The 25,186-nt window shown below is 34.5% G+C and overlaps 1 protein-coding gene across 3 annotated transcripts; it reads left to right on the top strand.

The window, feature by feature from the left end:
- LOC120768085 (neuroligin-like protein glit-1) lies at positions 1-24,777 on the top strand. 3 transcript variants are annotated; one of them, XM_040094615.1, is made up of 7 exons: positions 1-25; positions 11,347-11,769; positions 11,836-11,968; positions 18,731-19,162; positions 19,226-20,445; positions 20,624-20,935; positions 21,576-24,777. In XM_040094615.1, the coding sequence occupies exons 2-7, from the start codon at positions 11,468-11,470 to the stop codon at positions 22,309-22,311; spliced, it is 3,135 nt and encodes a 1,044-aa protein (XP_039950549.1). In that variant the 5' UTR covers positions 1-25; positions 11,347-11,467; the 3' UTR covers positions 22,312-24,777. The 3 variants fall into 3 exon arrangements, with proteins under 3 accessions (XP_039950549.1, XP_039950548.1, XP_039950550.1); XM_040094614.1 differs by having other exon boundaries at positions 7-705; XM_040094616.1 differs by lacking the exons at positions 1-25; positions 11,347-11,769; positions 11,836-11,968 and adding an exon at positions 602-705.
- The last annotated feature ends 409 nt before the right edge of the window (positions 24,778-25,186 follow it).

Raw genomic sequence — 25,186 nt, 5'->3', positions numbered from 1 at the left:
CTCGCGTCAAACGACAGTAGTGCTTGTAAGTAAAACGTTAACGTGTCTTATTCATTTGGTTATTTATGACCATTTTATTTAAATATAATTTGATTGCGAAAAGTTAAAAATTATTGAATTAAATTTCACTGGAATATTAAATAAAGAACGGTATGCCTCTGTAAGATATCGAAACGGTGAATAATTTTCTACAATATCAAACACACACCTGCATAGTTACCAAAAAGAGTAACAAAGTCTGCGTGTTAACAAAACTGCGCTATGTGTGTGGAATAGTGGGTATAGTGAGAGTGCGTTGCGTGTGAATACATATCTATATGAATTGGTATGTGTGAATTGACGTTATAAACATATGGAAATAAAGTTGTGTTACCAGTGAATATACATAGTCAACCCTTTTCATGGAACGTTGTAACTTTTGGTTCATCGCGTTGGCCAATACATCGTGGCGACGTCGATGCTGCTGTTAGCAAGAATCAAACAAGTGGGACTCAGTGCATTACTAACAGCGCTGCCCAAGCGATCGCAGTTGTGAATTTGAATGTGTCACGGTTTGTGTATGTGAATGTGCTTTTGTAATGTATTTCGTAATGTTAAAAACAACTTAAAGAAAACGCTGTCAACAAACGCGATTTTAACGCTATTTTGGGCGTTGCCGCAAATGCTTACGGTGCTCCGGTTCTACAATTTCGCTTAAAAACAGAGGTAACTCTTTTATTAACACACATATGTACACACATACATATGCACATGCGTGATCGAAACAACTAGTTTTTAGGTTTATATTTTTGAAAAAATTGTTATCACTAAAACAGACCACTTCATAAAAAAATTACATTAAGTGAGTGAATAAACGTATGTAACTCTATTTTGTTTAATGGCGAAGTCTAGAAGTATTTGTAAAGTAAAGATAAACCTTAAAGCTATAAAGGTGTATGTACATTCATATGAATGTTCAAATGAATGTATGTATCAGTAATTTGACAAAGCTAATTCCCAACACAACTGCAATTGATATACGGTGGCAGCGAAGTTTTGAACCATAGACAGCGGCAACATGTTTACAATTTGTATAGCACATTGTACATATAGTACATATGTACTACATAAGTACATGCATACATATATTTGTTACACTTATATATAAATAAATACATGTCAAAATTGAAATTATTTCAATAATTAATTATTTACCAAACTAAAGTTACACCAATTTGTTTATATGAACACAATCTCCGTATAAATTGGGCATAAAAGTTCGCAGGTGTGATAGTCTTTCCAAATATAAATGTACTGAACTAATTCACTACATACTGTTTCAGATTTGTAAACTCTCACAATATGCTGCACAGATTATAAAAGTTCTGTGTACCTAACGGGTGTAACACATTTAACTAACCTAGATGATTATATGGATATATATTCCAGTAGATGGTCCGTTAGTCCAGGAAACTGATATACCTTGGTACAAGGTGGTTGATATACATATAAACTAAACTCGCTTTGAACATGAATTTCTGGCACTTTCTTTTACAGTGAAAAAATGGGTGAAAATCTGAAATCTTACAATCCCGCTCTTCTGCTCGTGTATTAAATCACTACAATAAACTACTGGAATCATCAAACTATACTGAGGAGAATATATAAACAAATAAATCGGTATAACAATTCAACAATGGGCGTTGCACTGCCCACTTTTCGGTAAATCCCATATCTCAGTAATACTCGAACTAATTCAAACAAATTCGGAGCATAACATTTTATAAATACTTTTATGTTCGAGTTTGTAAATAGTCGAAATCGAAACATAAACGATTTACCACCCATTTAACACAATAATAAATTCCTTAAATCTTCCATAAATAGTGGCTTAAAGGTATGGAGTCTCTCCTCTAAAAATGGTCGTAACCGATATATAACGATTCTAGCCATACCGATAGTATGGTTCTAAACAAGAAAAAACGTTAACTTCGGTTGCACCGAAGCTAATTACTCTTCACAGGTGCATTTCTGTTAGTAACTATGTGTTCAGTTTGTATGGAAGCTATATGCTATAGTCAACCGATCTGATCAATTTCTTCGGAGACTACATTGTTGCTTTAGGAAATAATATATACCAAATTTCGTGAATATATCTTGTCAAATGTGAAATTTGTCCATACAAGAACTTGATTCAGATCGTTCAGTTTGTATGGCAGCTATATGCTATAGTTAACCGATCTGATCAATTTCTTCGGAGATTACATTGTTGCTTTAGGAAATAATATATACCGAATTTCGTGAATATATCTTGTCAAATGTGAAAGTTGTCCATACAAGAACTTGATTCCGATCGTTCAGTTTGTATGGCAGCTATATGTTATATTAGTCCGATATCGGCCATTCCGACAAATGAGCAGCTTCTTGAAGAGAAAATGACGTTTTCAAAATTTCAAAACGATATCTTAAAAACTGAGGGACTAGTTCGTATATATACAGACAGACAGACAGACGGGCAGACGGACAGACGGACATGGCTAAATCGACTCAGCTCGACATACTGATCATTTATATATATATTTTATAGGGTCTCCGACGATTCCTTCTGGGTGTTACAAACTTCGTGACAAACTTAATATACCCTGTTCAGGATATAATAATGTACCCCAGATAAAAAGTTAATAAAATACTTCGCCCAACTCGCATATAACCAATATAAGAATTTTCAAGCTCCCGAAAAAGGAGAAATCGGTCTTCGCATTACCACAGGTTCATAAACTATGTACATTTACTTGCGTCATTTCAGCATAGCATATTAGGGCGTTTATATAGACCCATATGTGTGCTATTTAATTGGACCTGTATTGTCATATCGGAATATGAATAATATCGGTATAAATCTTGGTCTAAATATCATATCTCTAATATATACTTATTAATATATATATATACTTATATTCTCTGGTTGACTTTCTGCTAATGTACCGAATATAATAATTTTAGTTAATTGAGTTGGCTGCACTCAGCTCTTCCTTACGTGTCTCATAAATACGTACTAGTTATTAATCTTTTGTCCAGTATTGACTCCCTAATATAATTGTCATATAATTATAAAGGTATAACAAAATGTTCAGAATGAGATAGCACATTGATTTCGGCGGCATATAGTATATACTTATGTAGCTTGAGTCTTATATGTTCTAAATTGCTATTTCAGATGGGAAAATTACGCTAACAAAACAGTAGTATCCAATTTAAATAGAAACTGTTACTTGGTACAAATATCAATTAATATCAATATCAATTTTCCAAAGTCGGGGTGACTTTGTACCACATATGTATTTCGAGCAATGTGTGAGTTATCCCAATGGAAATAAGAGAACGTGTTTTATTCATAACTATCGGTCAATATGAGGCTTATCCCAATGAAAATATGAGAGCGTAATTTATTCATAACAGTATATCTTTGTGTCTAAAATAGATACATTTGAGCGAAAATTTGGCCTAGCCCCTATATAACTAATATCAGGATTTTAGAACATCCAGCTGACTTTACCCCATATGATTGGTATTGCACCTTAAATTATTTCCCTGACTTTGATTATTGCATGTTGCAAGAGTATAAAATGTTCGGTTGCACCCGAACTGAGTTAGGAATGAATCACAAAAGCTAAATAAATATCACGATGAAATAAAGTCACTGCGATAGCGATAAATACATATAATATGTACATATGTATATACATTAGGGTGTTTCATTTGCAACTATTGATAGTATATTTCTTCGCGGACACATGAAAATTTTGTTTTTTAAGTTGAAAAAAACATATTTTCGAAAAAAATTGAGTTAACGGCTGGTTTTATCGAAAAACTTCCGAAGGTAGGTTGTAGGAAATTAAATTTCTGACAAAAAGGTCTTAATTTTATTCAATGACTATAACAGTTTTTTATTTAAATTTTAAATTTTTATTTAAATCAACAATCGATATCTGTTATCTCATTGCAAAATTGTTCTACGGTCTTATCCTCTGGTTAGTTACGTTGGCATCAGTAGAGTTCAATTGGCAGAAATTATCAGGTTGCATTGTGTTTTATTTACCAAAGGTTGTTGTTACATAATTGTCTTTAATTTAAATATATATTTTTTTTAAGATGATCAAAAAAACTTTACATACAAAAATAGTTGTTGTATTTCAAACTTTTTTTACTGTTAATTTTGTTAGATGTAAAGAAAATATTGATATAAAGTCGTTGAATCAAGTTTTTGATACAAACATTTCTTTAAAACCTATATACCTTTTTTATTAAATTGCTATATCTCTGAAATAAAGCAATTTTATAACAAGAACGTTAAGACCTGTTTAGTTATAATTTTCATTTCCTACAACTTTTCCATTGTACGTTTTTCGATAAAACCAGCCGTTTACTATTTTTTTTGAATATGTGAGAAAGTATTCAGTACCTTAGGAAACAAAATTTTCAAGTGTCTTTGAAAAAATATTTTAAATGAAACACCCAAATGTACATATGGAAACTGTTTATCAACCTTAAGATGAATGTGCTCACCCAAACATTAAGCAAAGTGAGTAACTTCATATTAAATTCATTCATATTCATATATTTACAGGTAAGTATCCCAGTGGAAATGGAGAACTTTAGAAGCGTTCATTCCGGGTCCTTCTCGCAGTATTAATCTAAGCGACAAAAATCAAATTTTCCTAAAGAATGTTTTTTTTTTTTAAGTTTTAGATATCGTTCATCAATGTAGATTGGCGGGTTTCAATAAAACTCGACATATGTATATGTTTAAAATGTTTCATACATAATATATCTCTTTTAAGATTTACTTTAAGCAAAAATTACCAATTTTGAAAGAGTTTTTTACATGAATAAATTTGGTAAGACCAAGGAATTTTAGTATAATGAAATTCTTTTGGAATACATTTTTTGTCACGAAGTGATTGTAAATCTATAAATCAGTCAATAGTGAAGCATTTTCCAATTACTATTTTCATACCTCTATATTTAAAGGCTTTTTTAAGCTGGTGATGAAGGGAACATAAATTAAAAATTTTCCCTTTCGGAATTAATATATTTGTCAGTAATTTTCAAGGCTTAATAACGCAAGTTAATTGATTCATAAGGGCGAGGGTTGGTTAATGCACATGCACATCTTAATTTTTTAATCCACTCACTCAGACTGATTGACTTCAAGTACATGATATTATGTTGTCATTGTAACATATATCTGCCATGCAAACTGACCGACCAAAATCAAGCTCTTGTATGAAATATGTGAATAAAACGCAAAATATTTAATTATTCATCAACATTTATTTTGTCGCCTTCAAAGTAATCCCCACCAGATGTCACTTATGCCGAAGATTTTTCCAGTCTTTTTAGGAAGGCCTTCAACTCCTTCAGCGAATTATGTTTTAAGATTTTACGATTTCTCAACGGTCTTTGTGCTCTTGCACAACTTTGCACGGTGCAAAAATTGCAGAATTTTCTTCTTGGTGCAACGGCACAACAACAATAACGCAGAAAATTATTTGCAATGGTTGTAAAATATGTCAGACCAAAACCCATGTTTATTTTCGTGCCGTCATATATCACTAGATTCTGCAATGGGTGCTCTCTTGGCCTTGCATATTTCGGTACAGGATTTTTGCATTTTGTGTCATTGTGCAATCTTGCAAGAGCAAGAGAATGCCGCTATTGATAGTTGTCAGTGAAAATTCATCGAAAACACACATTGTCGGTCCGAACGACTGAGATTCCACAACATACAAATGTGTTTTCAAAATGTTTTCAATGTCGGTCCGAACATAGTAATATTTACGATCTAACTAATGTAAATAAAATGTAATATAGCAAACACAATAGTTACACAGTGAGGGTACACCAACATAAATAAAAATCATAACAAAGTTCGAGTGACAAAAACAGTGTATACCAGTGTAACAGCTATGGCTGTGAACGAGATGAGATCAGCAAGTATCAAATGGGTCGATGCGTGAACTGCAATGAAGCATTTTATGAGATATTTACTTTTGCGATTCATGAAAGTTTTCCGACTATTGTGTATCTCAACCCTTAGAATACAGTACTGCCAGCGGAAACACTTCCGACAACAAAATTGACATTGACGAGTTTTTTTTCAACTTTCGTCAGTGATCCGTTTGCGAGAATATTGCTCTATTCGGAAATACCTTGATATTGTACATGGAATGCATCGTCGAAGAAATAGTTACGCAGAAAGCAATGCCAACCAGTAGATTGACATCCAGGTATCTATGTTCTCAACTAATGCCTTAGGACGAATTTACACAATCCACCCGAAAAACGACGATTGTTTCTACCTTCGGTTGCTATTGATAAATGTACGTGATTCAATTTCAATTGAGCCATTGCGTAATGTGAATGGTACGGTTTGTGCAACTTTTTGAGAAGCATGCCAGCAATTACAATTGCTGGAACATGATAATCAATGGAATCAAACGATGGACGATTCGATAGCTACTTCGCATGCCACTGAAGTTCGCACACTTTTTGCGATGATCATTTCGACACATCATCCTTCAAATCGGCGTCAATTATGGGATACGAACAAAAATGACATTGCCGAGGACACTTTAAATCGTATTCGCTAAGAATTGGAAATAGGCAAATTCCGGTTGATACTTCCAGTAGTTTGATATCAATTCCACCTGCCTTTTGTCAATTTATTTAAACGAAAGATGAACTCATCACGAATGTTTATCCGAACATTGGCCAAATTATCGTAACTGCGATAGCTTGAGTGCACGAGCAATTTTAGCTGCCAAAATTACCGATGTTAGTGATTTAAACTGGAAGATTCAAAGTCAAGTTCCGGGAGGTTTGCGCTCATATAAATCGATCGATCGTCTTGACAATGAATGCGAAGCTGTGAATTATCCAGTGGAATTTCTAAATTATTTGGAGGGGCTTGGTATACCGCCGCATCATTTACGTCTCAAAGTCGGATCTGTCATTATTATGTTTCCCAATCTTCATGCGCCGGAACTGTGTAATGGAACCCAAATGATTGTGATGCAGCTATCGAATACAAGGGGGCAGAATGCTTGATTCTAAGAATTCCTTTGAGTTCCAACGATTTGACATTTCAGTTCAAAGCTATTTGGTTTGAAAAATTGCAATTGAGATGACAATCAACAGGACACAAGGATAGTCGCTAGAAGTGTGTGACACAAATCTGGAAATGCCATGTTTTTCACACGGCCAGCTATACGCGTCGCGTTCACAAGTTGGAAAACCATCCTCTCTGTACATTTACACACCGAAACAAACTACGCTACATTGAAAAAATATGGAAAAATCGAAAATAATTGATTTTTAACATAATATTAATTAAACTTTATTTTCATTTTAAAACACGATTTTTTTTGATCATGCGTTGTTTTGCATTTTAGGTGACGAAATGTACATACATACATATGTATATAAAAAATTATAATCTCTTGAGTACTCTTTACTTAAAAAAAATTACATCACACAGCTACTGGCAAGATACAGGAATTATACTGATAGTTGTTCCTGAAGAAGAAAAGTTGATTCATAAGTTGAGATGAGTGCATAATAGCTCACAAATACTCCTGAAGCATTGCACAGAAAAATGGAATATTTAAACGGCAACGATTAAGTTTGTGTTTTCTAACATCTAACAACACAGGTCGTATGTGTTGTAGGTTTTAGCCGACGATTTTGCAATTACATTTGATCAGGGGCGTCGCGAGGGGGGCGGTGTGGGGGGTGTGAAACCCCCCCCCCATCTATGAACGAGTCAGCATTTTCGGCCGTTTTAATATCATAACTAAAAATTTGAAAGTTCATTTCGGCAATTCCAGGAAATTTGTTGTCAAAACTTATTGAATATTTTTAAGATTTTCATCAAAATATATTATTGCACATTAATTTTTACGTCATATCCATTGCGAATTCACTAACCGGCATTTATGAAAATTCTAACTTCAGTAAAACGCAATAAATAGCTCTATAATTGCGGAAGCAAGCTTAAAAAGACACATTTTCGTAATTTGCACGAGGATTATTAAAACACTACAATGTTCGAATAACAGTGGTTGAATATATTTTTTTTTAAGTTCGGAGAATGAATTTACTATCGATCGTCATTCTTTCAAAAGTCGGTTATCTCCTAATTTACTTTTATATGTGCAATATTTATATTCACAAGAAACTCGTTCTGTTTAAATTGACGAAGGAGATTATGATTAGTTTATCATATCGTCTCATATATGTATGTATACAGCAATGTTAAAAATTCAAATCAGCGAGTGAATCGGCGTTCAAATGAACGAGTGTTTGAATAAACAAATGTTCTAATAAACTAGTTTCTAGTGTAATAATCTGAAGTCGATAAAACATTCCTATATCTAGATAATGTTGAATTAATTATGAATATAATGCGATTGTGAACGTTCTTTTAGTAAATTGAAATTTGTTTTCAACGATTTGCGTACAACAATGGGGGATGAACGTTTGAATTCTTTGATGCTGCTTTCTTCTTCAAAGGATAAAGTAGACGAATTCGATCTGCGAGATGTTGTTGGAAAATGGTCAATGTTGAAACATCGCAGAGTAAAAATATAACTCAGAAATTTATATTTTTTGCAATTCAATTTCTTTAGAAAATCTTGTTTTTCCCGCGTAACACGTCGCTGAACAATATATGTATTTTATATTAAGAGAAACATATTAAATGATGATTATAGTAATATGTACAATACTTATGTGAGAATAAAATAATGAATTATGCTATTATGTTGTCAAGCTTCTCCGTAATAACTTATCAGAAATGAAGATATCCTTATTTTATATATATTTATAAACATATACATTAAATCGGCAAATTCTTGAAATGAGTCGGCATTTCAAAGGGACTCACCCACCCATGATCTGGATCCTCGCGACGCCCCTGCATTTGATGAATGTTGAAAAAAGCTTTACCATATGATTATGCATAGGACATGAGATTCGCACTCTTCTCCTCTACTCCTACACTGTTATACTAAACAATTATAACAAGAAGCATATGTACATATGTGTATGATACTGTGACATATTTTACGTATTTTTTATTTCAATTAATAAAAGTATTAAGATATTTGTGAAAATGTTGTTACATCATGCGTATTAAGTTAAGTGATTTACGAAGGCAATAAAAATGTAGATTGCCAATTCAACTATTCCGTTATCAGGATTAATGATGTTTTTGACAACAAGGAGCGGTGCCTCGGGTTCAGGCTAGGATTTTCTATGTAACAAAATATTTTCACAAAATTTTACATAAATGCTATAGCATATATCTGCCATACAACCTGCTCGATCAAAATGAAGTTCTGTTATGGGAAATGTTTTATTTCACAAGATAAATTTACGAAAATATAAAACGTTTTTTCTTGTAATTTTTATCCCTTTATAACAAATTAGACTCCGTTTCGCTGCTACAATAGGTGGTGTCATTTTTTATTAAATGTAAAGATGGATTCAAAACGTGTCTTATGCTTAGTTCACGTTTTTAAAGTTGCTGTCTATCCAAAATTTAGTTCGTTTAAATTTTCGCATATTGCACCAGATAAAGCGATATAGAGACAAATCCTTCTCGCCTTTCGAATGATGGGTGATATGGGACATCTCTATATATTTTTCAAGATTCGGCGCTTGGTTATATTTGGTCATTAAAACCGCATAATTTAAGAAGATACAACAATATTTACCTATTTTTATTAATGAACTTTTTAAATTTTTTCCAAAATTGTGTTTGTAATTTAAAATGGAAAGATTGACTTACCTCATTTAAAAGAAAATAAAAGGAAATTGTAATAAATATGTAAATCTTTAAAATTAAAACAGAGTGAGGTTAGTTACACCATTCATAACTCAAGAACGACTGGTTTGATTTTGATGATCTCTGATATGTTCGATTCGTCTTCTTTCTGACAAGCTGATTAACTCATTTAATAAATTATATGAATATTTAGAAAGCTCAATTTATTGATTAATCAGTTAAGGCAATTTCTCGTACTTCACTACCGTTTTAAAACCTTCTCTGAGTTACCGTACCTGCGGATAGAATTTTTGGGTGTTCTTACTGTCACTATGCAAACTTTTTATATTCATTTATTCTGCTTCCCGTCAATGGTAGTGCGATAATGTCGACTCTGCTCTCTGTTCTGGGAGTAACTGAGGCTACGAAGAACGTAATATGTCTGATTGACTAATCAATTATATCTTGTACTACGACGGATACAAGTTGAAGAATTGCAACTAAATTCTCAATGAAAGGATGGATTATTCAAACCAAGATCACAATCATATTCTGTCACTATATATTCTATAGATAAAAAATTAAACCGAATTATGGTACCGTTTAATGAAATTTAAGTTTTGTAATAATAAAATCTATTTTCAAAAGCCACATAGGTGTGTATCTGTTCTGACCCGACGTTCATTTTATAGTAAAAAAAACGGTGAAATTAAATTCAGATAATATTACGAATGATAGTGTTACTCTTAATACGGAGTTTACGAAACATAGTTAAATAACATATAACAATACATTACCACAATACAGTTTTATTTAATATATGGTATTAACAAGTAAGGAAGGGGTAAGTTCGGGTGCAAACGAATATTTTATACTGTTGCAACTTGGAGGAATTAAAGCCAGGGAAATAACTTAAGATCGAAACTAGATAGAAATCCAAGGAATTTTGAATATACATATACTCTATATAACTCAAACACGGACCGACATATTTGACATATGATTTGTTGGAAGAAAACGAAATTATGTTTGTGTAGTATATGGGAGCGAGGGCGGTAACGACTGTTTTTCCTCATCCCACATATTTTTAATATGCCTCATAATCAAAAAAGGTTCCCTGGGTTTCATTAAGGTACCTTACATACAATACTATAATACTCTGTAGCATCAGGTTGCGTCAGTATAAAAACGAGTTTAGTAGGGTTGACAATATATAGTACAGCCTCTTTAAAAAGTTCATATTAGTGGCCTTTCGTTCCGCTTTTGATGTTTACCTTAGTGTTATGCAACGAAAAGACACACTTTGTCTTAAGTTTAAAATCATTTTCGAGTATTTTAATATCCTTTAAGAGATTTTCAATGTCTATAAAAATCCAAGGTGCTTAAAATATAATTAAGTACCATATTAGTTATATGAATGCATGAATGCTTAACTTAAGATGTATGGATACATTTCTGAATTAAACCGTCTGATTTTATTCTTCGCCATTTTTTGAAAACAATAATACAAAATTTTTAACTTTAATCTTTATTTTCAGATATTTAGTTACGATTAGAACTTATCCTTTTCCATTCACTCGAAATACTAGTTATTTATAAAGCTATCAGTCTGATTGTAATAAACGACAAAAGGCGTCAGACATTTTCAAAATATATAATATGTTTACTAAAAATAAAAGGACACATATATATACCAAAAAACGATTGTGTAGAAATCACCACATATTCGACAATGAAGCCCAAAAAACTGTCGCTCAGCTGTCTAAAAGTACAAAAGCCATTCGAATACAAAATTTTAAATATCGTGATAAACTGAAGATTACTACAATGTTAGTCATAGCTTTCTATTTAGTCTTAAGCAACGTTTGCGGCATCAAAGCGCAAACTCGCGATCCCCGGTTCTTTTCACGACCCGGCGTCAATGACTATAATTGGCCGAATCCAGGTGATCCAGATTACAGGTAAAGTACAAATCTAGCTAATAATAAAATAATATGGACTCTAGTTAACCGCTTTTAATTATCTAGAACATACATATTTAATGATCGCCGGTATGGACATTACTTACCTAACGGTTACGGTACGAACTATCCTGGTAGAAATTCGCCTGGGCAATATCCGCAGGGCATGCCCAACGAAAATCGATTTCGATTTGATCCGGTAAGTCGTTATACCATAGATGAAAGAAGATTTTATCCGACAAGTTTAACGAACAGGACAGACATTATTATTATTATTTAATAGAGATTAATTGACCATTGCCTCTTTTTTTAAACTAAAAGAGAATTTTCAGAAAGTAATCTGCCGTAGATAAATTTAATTCTGGGAGGTTAGTGATATAATAATAATATTATCAAATTTATGGGTTAAAAGGATCCTATTGGTACTTGGAGAGACAAAATATCCCCGCAAGGCGTGATTTTTAGCTTAATAATAAAAGGTCACTTCAATAACAATTCACGTGTTACATTTTTATTAAATATAACGTAACTTTGGTGCCGAATTCGGAATATTATTAATAAATCCTCATTGCATCTCAATCTTACACGCGTGTAAGATGATTTATTTTTGTTCGTAATATAAAAGAAGTTGAACAACTAGCTTCCTATTTTAATCCTCTAACAAGTCTAATGTATATATCTCCTAAACCACTTAAGCTACAACAACCAAGTTTTCTGAGTACAAATTCCTTATAGGAATTTCTACCGACAGTGTGAAAATAGATGAAATCGGAGGATAACCCTGGCTCACTCCCCATATAACGGTACTGTAAAACTACTAAAAGCGCGATAAATCAATAACTAAATACGCAAGACACTTTATGGAAGCTAGTGTGAAGACTGGACGATGGGCGTGACAACGCCCACGTTTTGTTGAAATCCCATATCTCGGGACCCGATGCACCGATTCCGACAAAATTTAGTAGGTGACATTCTTCTTAATTTCTTAAATTCGTATATCATACTGTGATAATGGACAAAATCGAACAACAACCGCGCCTACTTCCCATATACACTTTCGATCGAAAATGTCGGTCAATGTGTGATACATATAAATGAAATTAAAAGATAATCCTTTTCTTAAAATGGTATGTCTGTATGTCTACAATGGGTTGAATCCGGTCAATACTTCCCTTAGCCCCCATATACTTAATACAAAGATTTTCGAACTTCGGGGTGACTTTGTACCGTATATATTGGCCAGTATGTGAGTTACAATGAAAATAAGAAAGCGTGTTTTATTCATAACAGTGTATCTTTGTGCATAAAATATATAAATTTGAGCGAAAACTTGGCTTGGCCCCTACATAACTAATGTCAGGATTTTCGAACATCCGGCTGACTTTACTCTATATGATTGGTTTTACAAATAAGTAGTTCCCGGGTTTTGATTCTTGCAAGTTGCAAGAGTATAAAATGTTCGGTTGCACCCGAACTTACCCAAACTGGTTTAACGGAGCAGTTGACTTTTCTTGTTTTATTTCTTTTGTTATATTCTTACCATTTTCGTGCGTATATTGATGAGCTCTTGCAGATCCGTTGCAATTATATTTTCATATTTCTGCTTTCAATTTTTTCCGATAATCCATTTCAGGTGTTGAATATCTTCCCTTATATATAATTGGTCATTACCATCATCAGACTATCCGCGTCCCAATTTTTAATGCTATTTACTCTGATGACCACATGGACAAATGAATTTATGTTATAATTAATAGCTTTGCTATTACATTTTACAACCACTTTTGCAAGTGGTAATTTTTACTCTAATAGCGTACACCCGTATACAAATATTAACGTTAGACACATGAAGTTTTCAGTGTCAAAGTAATTCAATTAGCAAAGGCAGAAATCCAATTTTACAACAATAAAGATATTGTGTGTATTTATAGCATATGGATGTATCTAATAAACAAATGATACAGTTGCTGAGCAATTGATGTCAGCGAATTAATTGGATTTTCATATAGTGAATTTTGTAGCTGTTCATGAAAAATACAAAAACTTCAAGACTCTTACATTTAGTCATAATGTATTTGTGTTTTAAACAAACAATACAGCTATAAAACTGTGGCTTACTGATGGTAGTGAAAATCCTGACGTAATTAAATGGTCACTAGCAATTTATGAAATTTTGATCTATAAGCAGTGGCGTAGCTAGGGGAGAGGGGGGCCGAAGGGGGCCGTCGCCCGGGCGCAACGTCTTGGGGGTGGCAAAACGATCTTCGCTGTTTTTTAATATTCAGAAAAATACTTCAACAAATTTTTTTACAAAATTTATTATAAAAGATAAAGAGTTGTACACTCACAATGTAATAAAGTGAATAACAATGAAAAATTTTAATTTTTACTCGAATACTCTTCAGTCTTTGAATTTGTTTTATATCTTTTGGCTTATATCTTTCTTGAAAATAGTGATAGAACTTAAAGATGCACTTTTCTAGCTTTGATCGCTGCAAAATCACATTATGATATTGTAATTTAACAGATATGTCACAGTTGAAGCATATTGCAAACTGTGAGAGCGACCCATTGCGACGTAGGAGTGACAAAAAAAACAGTATCTTTATTTTTACTCTGTCGTCGCGACGTGTCACTCTCACATTTACCCTATGCTTTGAATGTAATAAATACTTTATTTCTCCAAATTTTCAAAAATGGAATTTAAAAACCTCAATTGGGGCAAAAACTCCTGCAAATTGTGTCAAAAGTGTACAAGATATAGGGCGAAAATGGGTTTTTTCTATGGCTTTTAATAAGATGTCTTGTAAATTTACTATCAATTTCCTCGTATTGTGAGAATTTTGGAACTTCAGAATTTGCGTGGCTTCTAGTTCCTAAATTTTATATACTTAATATCGAAGATATTTTGTAAAAATTCACTTTTGTTCGAACCAACTCATGAAACTTGTAGGTAGGTAGATAAAGGGGGACGGCAGTACATAATTGGCCCCGGGCGCCCGAAGTTGTAGCTACGCCACTGTCTATAAGTATTATATAGTTCCGGCCTTCAAAAGGGTGACTGGAAATCACCTAGATTTGCGCCATGTTTTGTAAGAAGGACTGTCTAACCCAAGATTGTTTTCAAATTTATCATTTTATATTATGCTAAAGTTTTCTTATTCAAGTTCTGTGCGCAAAAAATGGAAATACTTTTTAATATGAAAAAGTAGGATGGAGTCATGTGTAGAAGTTCGCGCAAGTGAGGAAAGTTCTCTGATCGCCATTCACTTGGGAGTGGCCAAAAACGATTCTTTTACATATGGCTCAAGCAGCTCATGGCTACCGGTCTTTGACCAACTATCCTCTGGGTATCCTAAGAACATCCGTTTGAAGGCGAGCTAAAGTGAGAAGGCGAAACATCCCCTCCGCAGGGTTGTGCGCTGGGTTTGGGACCCGCCACGTAAAAAAAAACACCCCCAATGAAAAGAAGCAACAAGCCTCGGATGAGAGAACCCCCTTTTGATGACGACCATGGCAAACGAAATGAGGATTACGAATTGAGGGCATGCACCGGGAAATGTCCGGATCCCTTAATTGGGAAGGTGCCGCTGCCCAGCTGGTTGATGTCCACGTGAAAATAGAAGCTGATATGACCACCGTCCAAGAAGTGGGATGAATGGGACAAAGACTGAGGCGAGTAGGTTCTTGTGGCATTTACTACAGTGACCATATAAAGGAGCGCAAAGTCGGTGTGGGATTCGTGGTGGGAGAGAGACTCCGTCGCCGAGTACTGTCATTCACCCCGGTGGATGAACGTTTAGCCACAATCCGCATCAAAGCGAGGTGCTTCAACATATTGAATGCGGCTACGCTGGCTAGGTCATGTTGTCCGAATAGACGAAAATACTCCAGCGCTGAAAGTATTCGACGCAGAACCTGCCGGGGGAAGCAGAGGAAGAGGAAGACCTCCACTCCGTTGGAAGGACCAGGTGGAGAAGGACCTGGATTCGCTTGGAATATCCAATTGGCGCCACGTAGCGAAAAGAAGAAACGACTGGCGCGCTGTTGTTAACCTGGCTATAATCGCGTATCGGTGTCTACGCCAATAAAGAAGAAAAAGTATTTAAATTTCGCACAAAAACCCATTTGGGTTGGTATGACTGTCAGTGAAATCTGTGCTTGTCATTATAAAGTACATAAAGTGCATTCGACGATTTTTACGATGAGTGAAATTATTCAACAAAGAAGTTCTATTAAATTTTGTGTACGGTCTGGTGCCGAAAGTGTTTTTGAGTGGTAGAAATTATACAAAGAGGGTCGAGAACGCGCTGCCGACGAACCACATCCAAGACGGCCATTAACATCGACTAATAATCCACACGTCAATAAAATAAAGGAATTGGTGCTGGAGAATCTGTGACTAATAGTCAGAGATCTTACTGGCGTCGTCGGTGAAAGATCATTTGGGCCTAAAAAAGTGAAAGCACCAAAATTACTTAATTTTTTTGAAAAGCAGCGTACGTAAAAATATGTTGAAATTATGTACCGTCATCTCTTGGTTTTTGAGCTCCGTCGCATATTGCATTGATTCATCATAAGTTCTTCGCCAAATTTTCAGCTAATATCGTGCCGCAACCACCGTATTCGCCCGATTTAGCTCCATGTGACTTCTAGCTATTCAGCAAACCCAAAAGGCTATTATGGAAATGGACTTTAACAACTGCTTAGAGCAGGCCTGTCCAACATACGGCCCCCGGGCCACCATCCGGCCCGCCATCTCTTATAGTCTTTGGGCATCCCAGTTGTATAGGCCTGAAACACGTGATGGATAAAGTAGTGCAGACAGTTAATTTTATACGCGCAAGAGGGCTTAACCACAGACAGTTCCAGGCTTTTCTGGCTGATGTCGGTTCAGATCACGAAGACATTGTATACTTCAGTCGCGTTCGCTGGCTCAGCAGAGCAGCTACACTAAAACGATTCTATTCCCTGCTGGACGACATATAGATTTTTCTTGGCAACAAAGACCAAGAAATTACTTTCCTTACTGATGAGGAGTGGTTGGCTGATCTGGCTTTCCTGGTTGATATAACTAAATATCTTTCTGATCTTAACTTGAAACTGCAAGGGAATGACCAACTATGCACACAGTTATACGAACACGTTCTAGCTTTCACAAAAAAGCTTTTGTTGTTGGAAAAGCAGCTGGAACAAAAGCAGTTGATTCATTGGGAGACCTTATCTACAAGAAAGCAAGATACCTTGGATTTTGACAAGTACGTGTTGATGTTACAAAGATTAAGGAACGAGTTTGACGACAGATTCGCAGACTTCAAATCACAAACTCCCTGCATGAAAGTGTTTCAAAATCCATTTGATGTTGAAATTGAAAGCGCTGCGCTGAGTTTACAGCTGGAGTTAATAGAATTGCAAAGCAGCTCTCATCTAAAAACAGCATATAATAATTGTCTTCCAAACTTAATTGAATTTTACAAAAAGTATATTACACCCAGTCAATACCCAAACCTTACTAAGCTGGCTATTCAACATATTTCTTTATTTGGTAGTACATATGTTTGCGAGCAGCTGTTTTCTCGCATGAAATTTAACAAATCAATAACCAGATCATCTTTATTAGATAGCCATCTTAAAGGCATTTTGCGCATAGCCACTTCTAAAACTCCAGCTGACATAGATGCGCTGTGCAAACAGAAAAAATTTCAGACATCTCATTAATTAGATTTTAAGAATAAGAATATCTTTATATGCAAAGGCCATAGTTACATTAATAATAATATATTAAAATTTATGTGATGTTGCTTTTTATAAATAAATAAATATACCAAAACTGAAGGTCATTTTATTTTTTTTTTGGCCCGCTACGGTTATGAAAATGCTAAACCTGGTCCTTCACAAAATTATGTTGGACGGGCCTGGCTTAGAGGTTTGGGAAAATCGTACAAGTGTATTGGAGCCAAGTTAGATTAATTTGAGGGGAGGCGACATACAATTTGAAGAATAAATTTAAAAAAAATTAATTACCATTTTTTGCTTATTATTAATTTTTCAATATTGTATACTTTTTTCGGTCAAAATGATATAATAGATAAAGGGTCAAAGCCGAACTTTTGAAAGACTTAAAAATTATATATGGTACATACTATGCATATATCACAAAGTACTGTGACGATTTATTGAATATTGGTATCATTGTGATCACTTTCCCAAAGGCATAATTTCTTCTGGTACGTGTGTTTATGTACTTACTGTTTTTTATGTACATATGTACAATATCTAATCGAGAAGTGTACAGTGGAATGATTATAATAATAACCACTTAGAGTCGTTTTTAGAAATTCCAAGCTGTCTCCTTTTTTATAAACATAGGAAATAAATAATATTATGTGTTAAGCTTGGTTGAATTCTTCGCTTTCTGATATTCTAAGTTACTTTAATTTAACTGACAAGTGCTGATTGAAAGTGGTAAGGCGCCTTAAAATGAGTGAGGAACTTAAATAAAATGATAAACTTTTCCCTAGCGGATATATAATTTTTGACATTGTCTTACTAGGCATTGTCTCCAGCATATGAATAATGTACATATTTTGCTACTGTACAACGTAGCCGTGAGTAAGGTGAAAATTGCTGATTTTGTCGGTGATATAATTTCCTTGGCACTCAAACAAGCCACTTTATTTTCTGTAGACGTTAATATGATTCTATCTATTTTTTTAACTTATTAAAATGGACATTTGTTATGTTTGACAGTGAGCACAGTATATATGAATGATTTTAATTTGGAAATTGAAGTACTTATGTAATTGAACCGCAGATCAATGAGCCACTTGATCCCGTTCGTCATGAAATGCTTAAAATCTATGACAACTTAATGATTCATACAGCAAACGTATATATACACTTTAGTATTTACACATGAATTATTTGGATATTCATCATTTAATTAACATTTATTATACAGAATAATCCGAATGCAGCGCATACGCCCTTCCCTGGCATTTTGGCCGGCTGGCGTGAAGATTTACAGGGCAAACAACGACGTGACTCGCTGACATTAGATCGTGATGTATTTGTCACGACCAATTATGGCCAAGTGCAGGGCTTCAAAGTCTATATGTATGACAACCCTGATCCCAAATCATTCTACAGGCCATACCATTCAACTGTCGATCGGGTGATGGGCGAATGCTCGGTTTTCTTGGGCATTCCTTACGCCTTGCCACCCACGTTCGAAGGACGTTTTAAGCCACCCCGTTTGCACCGTGGATGGCAGTTGTTACAAGCTGTTGACTATGGACCTGCCTGCCCACAACCGGTACGGTACACTGGCGCTACCAAGGGTATTATGGATATGGATGAAGACTGCCTTTACTTGAATATTTTTTCCCCAAAGGTAAACATCTGTCCTAGATGCATTCACTTATAAAAATTTTATGTACATTCTCGATTTTTAAAGACTGGTGCTGGCGTCGCTCAAAAATATCCCGTTATGGTGTATATTCATGGAGGAGAATTCGTGCATGGCGCTTCGAATCACTTCCAAGGTCATATTCTCGCCTCCTTCTATGATGTGGTTGTTGTGACTATAAATTATAGGCTGGGTGCGCTTGGCTTTTTATCCACCGCTGATGAAAACTCGCCTGGCAACTATGGCATATTAGATCAAGTTATGGCGCTGAAATGGATATATGACAATGTTGAATTCTTCAATGGTGATCGTGATTCGATTACATTGTTTGGACCTGGTGCAGGAGCAGCCTCAGCTGGACTGTTAATGGTTGCACCGCAAACTAAGAACATTGTGAAAAGAGTTATTGCCCAATCAGGTGCAGCCATGGCCGACTGGGCGCTAATTCAAGATAAATATCGTGCACAGAATACCAGCCGTGTATTGGGGCAACTACTAGGCTGTTCCATCGAATCATCTTGGAAATTAGTAAACTGTCTACGCACTGGACGCAGCTTCTATGAGCTAGGCAATGCGGAGTTTCCCCCCCAAGTGGGCACTTTTGCCTGGGGCCCAGTTTTGGATCACAATTTCACGCTCCCTGGTGATGATTGGTATGAAGGTTGGCGAGAAAAAGACTGGCGGTTCCTTACACAAACGCCAGAAAACCTCATACGTCAGGGTCACTTTAATCGTGGTATACAATACATGGCAGGAGTGACGACTCAAGAGGCGGCCTTTTTTGTAGCACAAAATGAATCGTTAGCACCTTATTACGAAATCGATGAGAATTTTTTTGATCAAAAAATCCGCGAACATGTCTTTCGCTACAATTACACACTGAATCCAAATGGCGTCTATGAAGCCATCAAATACATGTATACCTATTGGCCAGATCCCAACAATAATTCCATAATACGTGATCAATACATTAATATGCTTTCCGATTTGTACTACCGAGCTCCGGTTGACAAAATGGTAAAACTACTGTTGGAACAGCGAATACCAGTATATATGTATGTTCTAAATACCACTGTGGAGGCTTTAAACTATCCACAATGGCGCAAATATCCACATGATATAGAACACTATTTTCTTACCGGCGCACCTTTCATGGATATTGAGTTTTTTCCGAAAAGGGATCATTTACAGCGGAATGTGTGGACCGACAACGATCGCAACATGAGTCATTTTTTCATGCAAACCTATTCAAATTTCGCTAGATATGGGTAAGTCACCATATACATATATTAAATATATTTCCATCGAAAATTCAATAAAAGGTGATAACTTTGTACTAAAATCTCTTTTTCTTTCTCCCATGATTTGCTAATATTACTCAAATGGCTTTTTCTTATATATATGTAAATGAAAATGTTTTATTTATTTGATTAAATTCTGTTACAGCAATCCAACGCCTCAACAAGTCTTAGGTTTACATTTCCAACGTGCCTACCAAGGTGAACTCCGATATTTGAATATTAATACCACTTTCAACTCATCAATTATGCTGAATTATCGCCAAACCGAATGTGCATTTTGGACACAATATTTGCCAACAGTAATCGGAGTGTTGGTGCCTACTTATCCGCCCACAACAGAATTTTGGTGGGAGCCGAAAGAGCCTTTGCAAATTGCTTTTTGGACTATGTCCGTAGCATGCTTCTTCCTCATCGTTTTAGTGGTGATCTGTTGTATTATGTGGCGCAATGCCAAAAGGTAAGAAGATGTCTACAATTTTACATAGGTAAATCGATTTCTCCGGTTAAATAATTCCACAAGAGATGAAATGATCTGATTTCTCTATGACAGTATATCCGCACGTCTGATCGTACAAAACATATTTGGAATTTATTTCACTTATACTATCACTTGACACCAGCTCTTGTTTAACACTCTGGAATTGTATTGAATTCATAAAGAGGTTATTATTATTTATTTTAAATATTTTATGAATAATTTGCAATATAGCAATCGAACCCGTTTCCTCTACTAGAAAATCAAATTCGGACAATAACCAAACACACTTTCTATATAATATAACATTATTGTTCAAAACCACAAAAGAAGCAAATTAGTACTGGGGTTAATTGAGTATAGTTTTATAATAATGTGATCAAAACTTTGACTACGAACAGTGAATAACCCCCTGTTATGTAAAATTGAATAACAAAGTCTGACCACAACCACACCTATAATAATTACCAACTTCCATATATCACCGATTTGATATCAAAAAATAATAACATCGATTCACATATTAACAGAGCTTAGTAAGTTCTCTATCATTACATTCTTATAATATATGACAGCATTTCATGTTCATCATATGTTTTGTTATTATTTTGCTTTAACGCAGGCGATCCGATTTTTATGATGACGATGTTTTTATAAATCCTGACGGTACAGAACCGCCTGATGACGGGCAAAGCGGTGTAGACAATGCACACATGGTAGCCAATCATCATGCGTTACGGTCCCGCGATAATATTTACGAATATCGAGACTCCCCGTCATCCAAGACGCTTGCGAGTAAAATTCATACCGATACAACATCTGTTCGATCTCCCAGCTCGTTGACCATGACACATAAATCGGGAAGCCAATCGTCATTAAAATCGGCGATTTCTTTAAAGGAAACAAACGGAGGCACATTGGCCAGTAACTTGAGCAATACTCGCCCGACTCGTCCGGTTGCTCTAAATAATGGTGTTATCTCCATCACACAACAACCAAACAAAATCGAAGAAAAAAGGTTATTAACACATGAGGGAGCCACACCTACACCAATATCGAGTACTCCTTTAATAACAGCGACAACTGCCACGATTTCAGCCGCCTCAGAGTCTGCAAGTTATAAGCCTAAATCTACTGTTAACATAGCCTCCACAAGCACAGCACCCAGTAGTGCCGGCACTGTGAGCAGTCGCAGCACAACGCCTGTGCCCAGCGCACGTACTCTCACCACAACAACTACATTAACAACGGCACCGCAGTTGCAACGCTTAGGACAAACGACGACATCTGCTCAATCGCAGACAAAGCCTCAAGCCCGAACACAAGTTATTGAAGGTGTGCCACAAACATCTGTTTAGGAGATATACCACTAGGTGGGGGCGACGGTCAGTTGTTATTGAGAAAGCTATTGTAACAATCAGTTAGAGAGTGATATAAAATGGTTTGATATTTCTATGTGTATTATATGCAAACATTTCTCGATAAAATATGACATTTGATTAAGATTTGTTTTAATGGAACACTAAAAAAATTAAAAAGCCCAGAAGCTTTCCATAATTTTAGTACTAAATAAGTCATAAAATCATTTAGTTCTTCTGATAACATATACATATATTCATACATATATAACCTGCTTTATGACAATTTTTGTATAAAATGTGTTTAAACAAATTATTTGCCACCTACATATTTACTATCACTCGGCGTATTTATATTTAGTTATGCGGTAGGAGTGTTTTCCTTCACCATCTTGCATTTGGTACTATTTAGAATCTAAGCAACGAATCTATCGTTTTTGTGTATTAGAATTAGCATTAGAATATTTTCACTGTCAGCCTAGCTCACGGCAAACTATGCACATGCATATATCCGAACAACGACATTACAGCTATATATGTATACTTAATTTTCTGAACAAAACCTTAATACCTTTGTTTTTGCTTTCAAGTGTATTTGATAAATAACTGATGTATAGTGATATAGATTTCTAATAGCTGTTTATATATAACTAATTTTCTAATCTAATTTATGTGTAGTAATTAATGTTATAATTCCAACATAATTGATTATTCTTTCATGGCAGCATATTAAAATTTCTATCTGTATTTAACATCTATATGGCATTATAAAGTTACAAATTTTTACTAAAAACAAGAAAAAACGCGAACTTCCTTTGCACCTTTACAAATACAAATAATAGAAGATATATAATAAAAGTTTTCCATACAAGCACTTGACTCCGACCGTTCAGTTTCTATAGTAGCAATAGTGGTCCGATAAACGTGTACCGTGAAAAAATGGAACGTCTGAAGTAAGCAATCGGCAATTGTTTTTCATCAGGACAACGCAAGCTTATAATTCTTATGAATCCATCTTATAGTGCTGTTGGGATTCTAACTGAAATTCCAGTTCTTTGCCAATAGGGTCGAGGGTTTCTAGGGGAGCCTTCTAAATGGCAAAACGTTGCATATTTCACCTAGTTTCGATCATTCTACCTATGCTTAATAAAACCTTTAATTTAATTAAAAAATAATAGATAACTTTTTATAAGACCTTATATAAAGCAACTTTTTATTTTTGAATTTTTATAAATAATATACATATTTTCATAAATAACAACTTTTTCCATTGAGATAAAGTTCTTATTAAATCTATATGAAATATTAAAATTAAACTTGGTTTATAAATCTGTTAATACGAGCTATGGGCAAAAATATAAATTGACGTCAAACACTACATACACATGTGTAAATAGAAATATTATTTTTAATATAAGCAAACTTCCAATATTAATACTACCACATATTAATTAATAAAGGTAATTTTATCGGGCTTGCGATAAAAATTTTATTATTTTTCTCGAGAGAATATTTCGATCTTGTAACAATTTTTTTCTCATAATGTATGTTCTAAATTATTTACATTAAGAAATATACCAGAGTACTAGTATAAATATAATTAATTTTAAGTGGTTTATCTACGAGCTTGTAGTGATCAACACCATCAGTGTAATCCGTCCAATATACCATAAGCGAATAAGTGCCTCAGTTTACATGCAAGTTTCTTTCTACTTGTTTTTGTTTGTGTAAATATGCGACAGAACTTTAATGCATAACTTATTACGAAGCGTTATTCCTAAAAATGTATATGTTTTATTTTTAAGATGTATGTATGTACTCAGTTCGTATGTTTTTTGTCATTTAGACAATGTTTTTACAATATTTTATATGTTTAATAAATTGTAATTGTATTTGTATGCGTCTAACTTGTGCTGTCTTCTTTTATACATATGTCCATCTATACATAAGTATTTCTGTATACACTAAGTACATAGTACATAAATATACACTTGTGCTCATATAATTTAGTCACGGCAAGTTTATCCAAGCAACTTTTTAGTACCGAAATGAAACTTAATTTTACACGAAATGGAAGAAATTTTAATTCAGTTAAAAACAGAGTAATAGTTCTACATAGTACAAAATTTTTTTTCACGTATCCACTAAAACTGTCTGATTAATTTGGAACATATTATAAGAACTTTTACTGATAGTGTGGGTGAAATCGGAAGATAACTCCGCTCACCACCATATAACAGAACGGTTAAAAACTAGTAAAAGCGCGATAAATCAATAACTGAGTATGCCAGAGATGGAAAGAGAAGGCTTTACGGGAACCGGGGTAAAAGATTTTCGAACTTCCGGGAGACTTTAAGCTGCATATATCGGCCAATATTTAAGTTATCTCTATGAAAATACAAGCGTACTCATAACAGTGTTTCTTTGTGCCTTAAATAAATAAAATTGGGCGAAGACTTGACCTAAACCCGTATAACTAATATGTATCAGGATTTTCGAACATCCGGCTGACTTTACTCCATACGATTGGTGATTGTATGTGAGGTACCTTAATGAAACCCAGAGAAAATTTATTTAGTATGTGGCATGATACTACATATTTACAAGATTTTCCTTTTTCTAACAAACATTATGCCGAATATATCGGTCAGTGTATGAGTTATAAATAGTATATACATATAATATATATATAAAATTGATTTCGATCCTCTGGTTAACATTTTACACCTTAAGGTATTTCCTTGGCTTTGAATTCTGCAAGTTGCAAGAGTATAAAAAGTTCGGTTGCACCCGAATTAGCCCTTCTTTACTTATATTTATCTAACTTTTAGCTAAAAAAATATTACGTTAATTTTTTAGCCCATCAAAAATGTTG

This window comes from Bactrocera tryoni, chromosome 2 (assembly GCF_016617805.1).
Source record: "Bactrocera tryoni isolate S06 chromosome 2, CSIRO_BtryS06_freeze2, whole genome shotgun sequence".
Taxonomy (NCBI): domain Eukaryota; kingdom Metazoa; phylum Arthropoda; class Insecta; order Diptera; family Tephritidae; genus Bactrocera; species Bactrocera tryoni.
The sequence above is the reverse complement of the archived record's forward strand: the minus strand, read 5'-3'. Positions and strand labels throughout refer to the sequence as shown.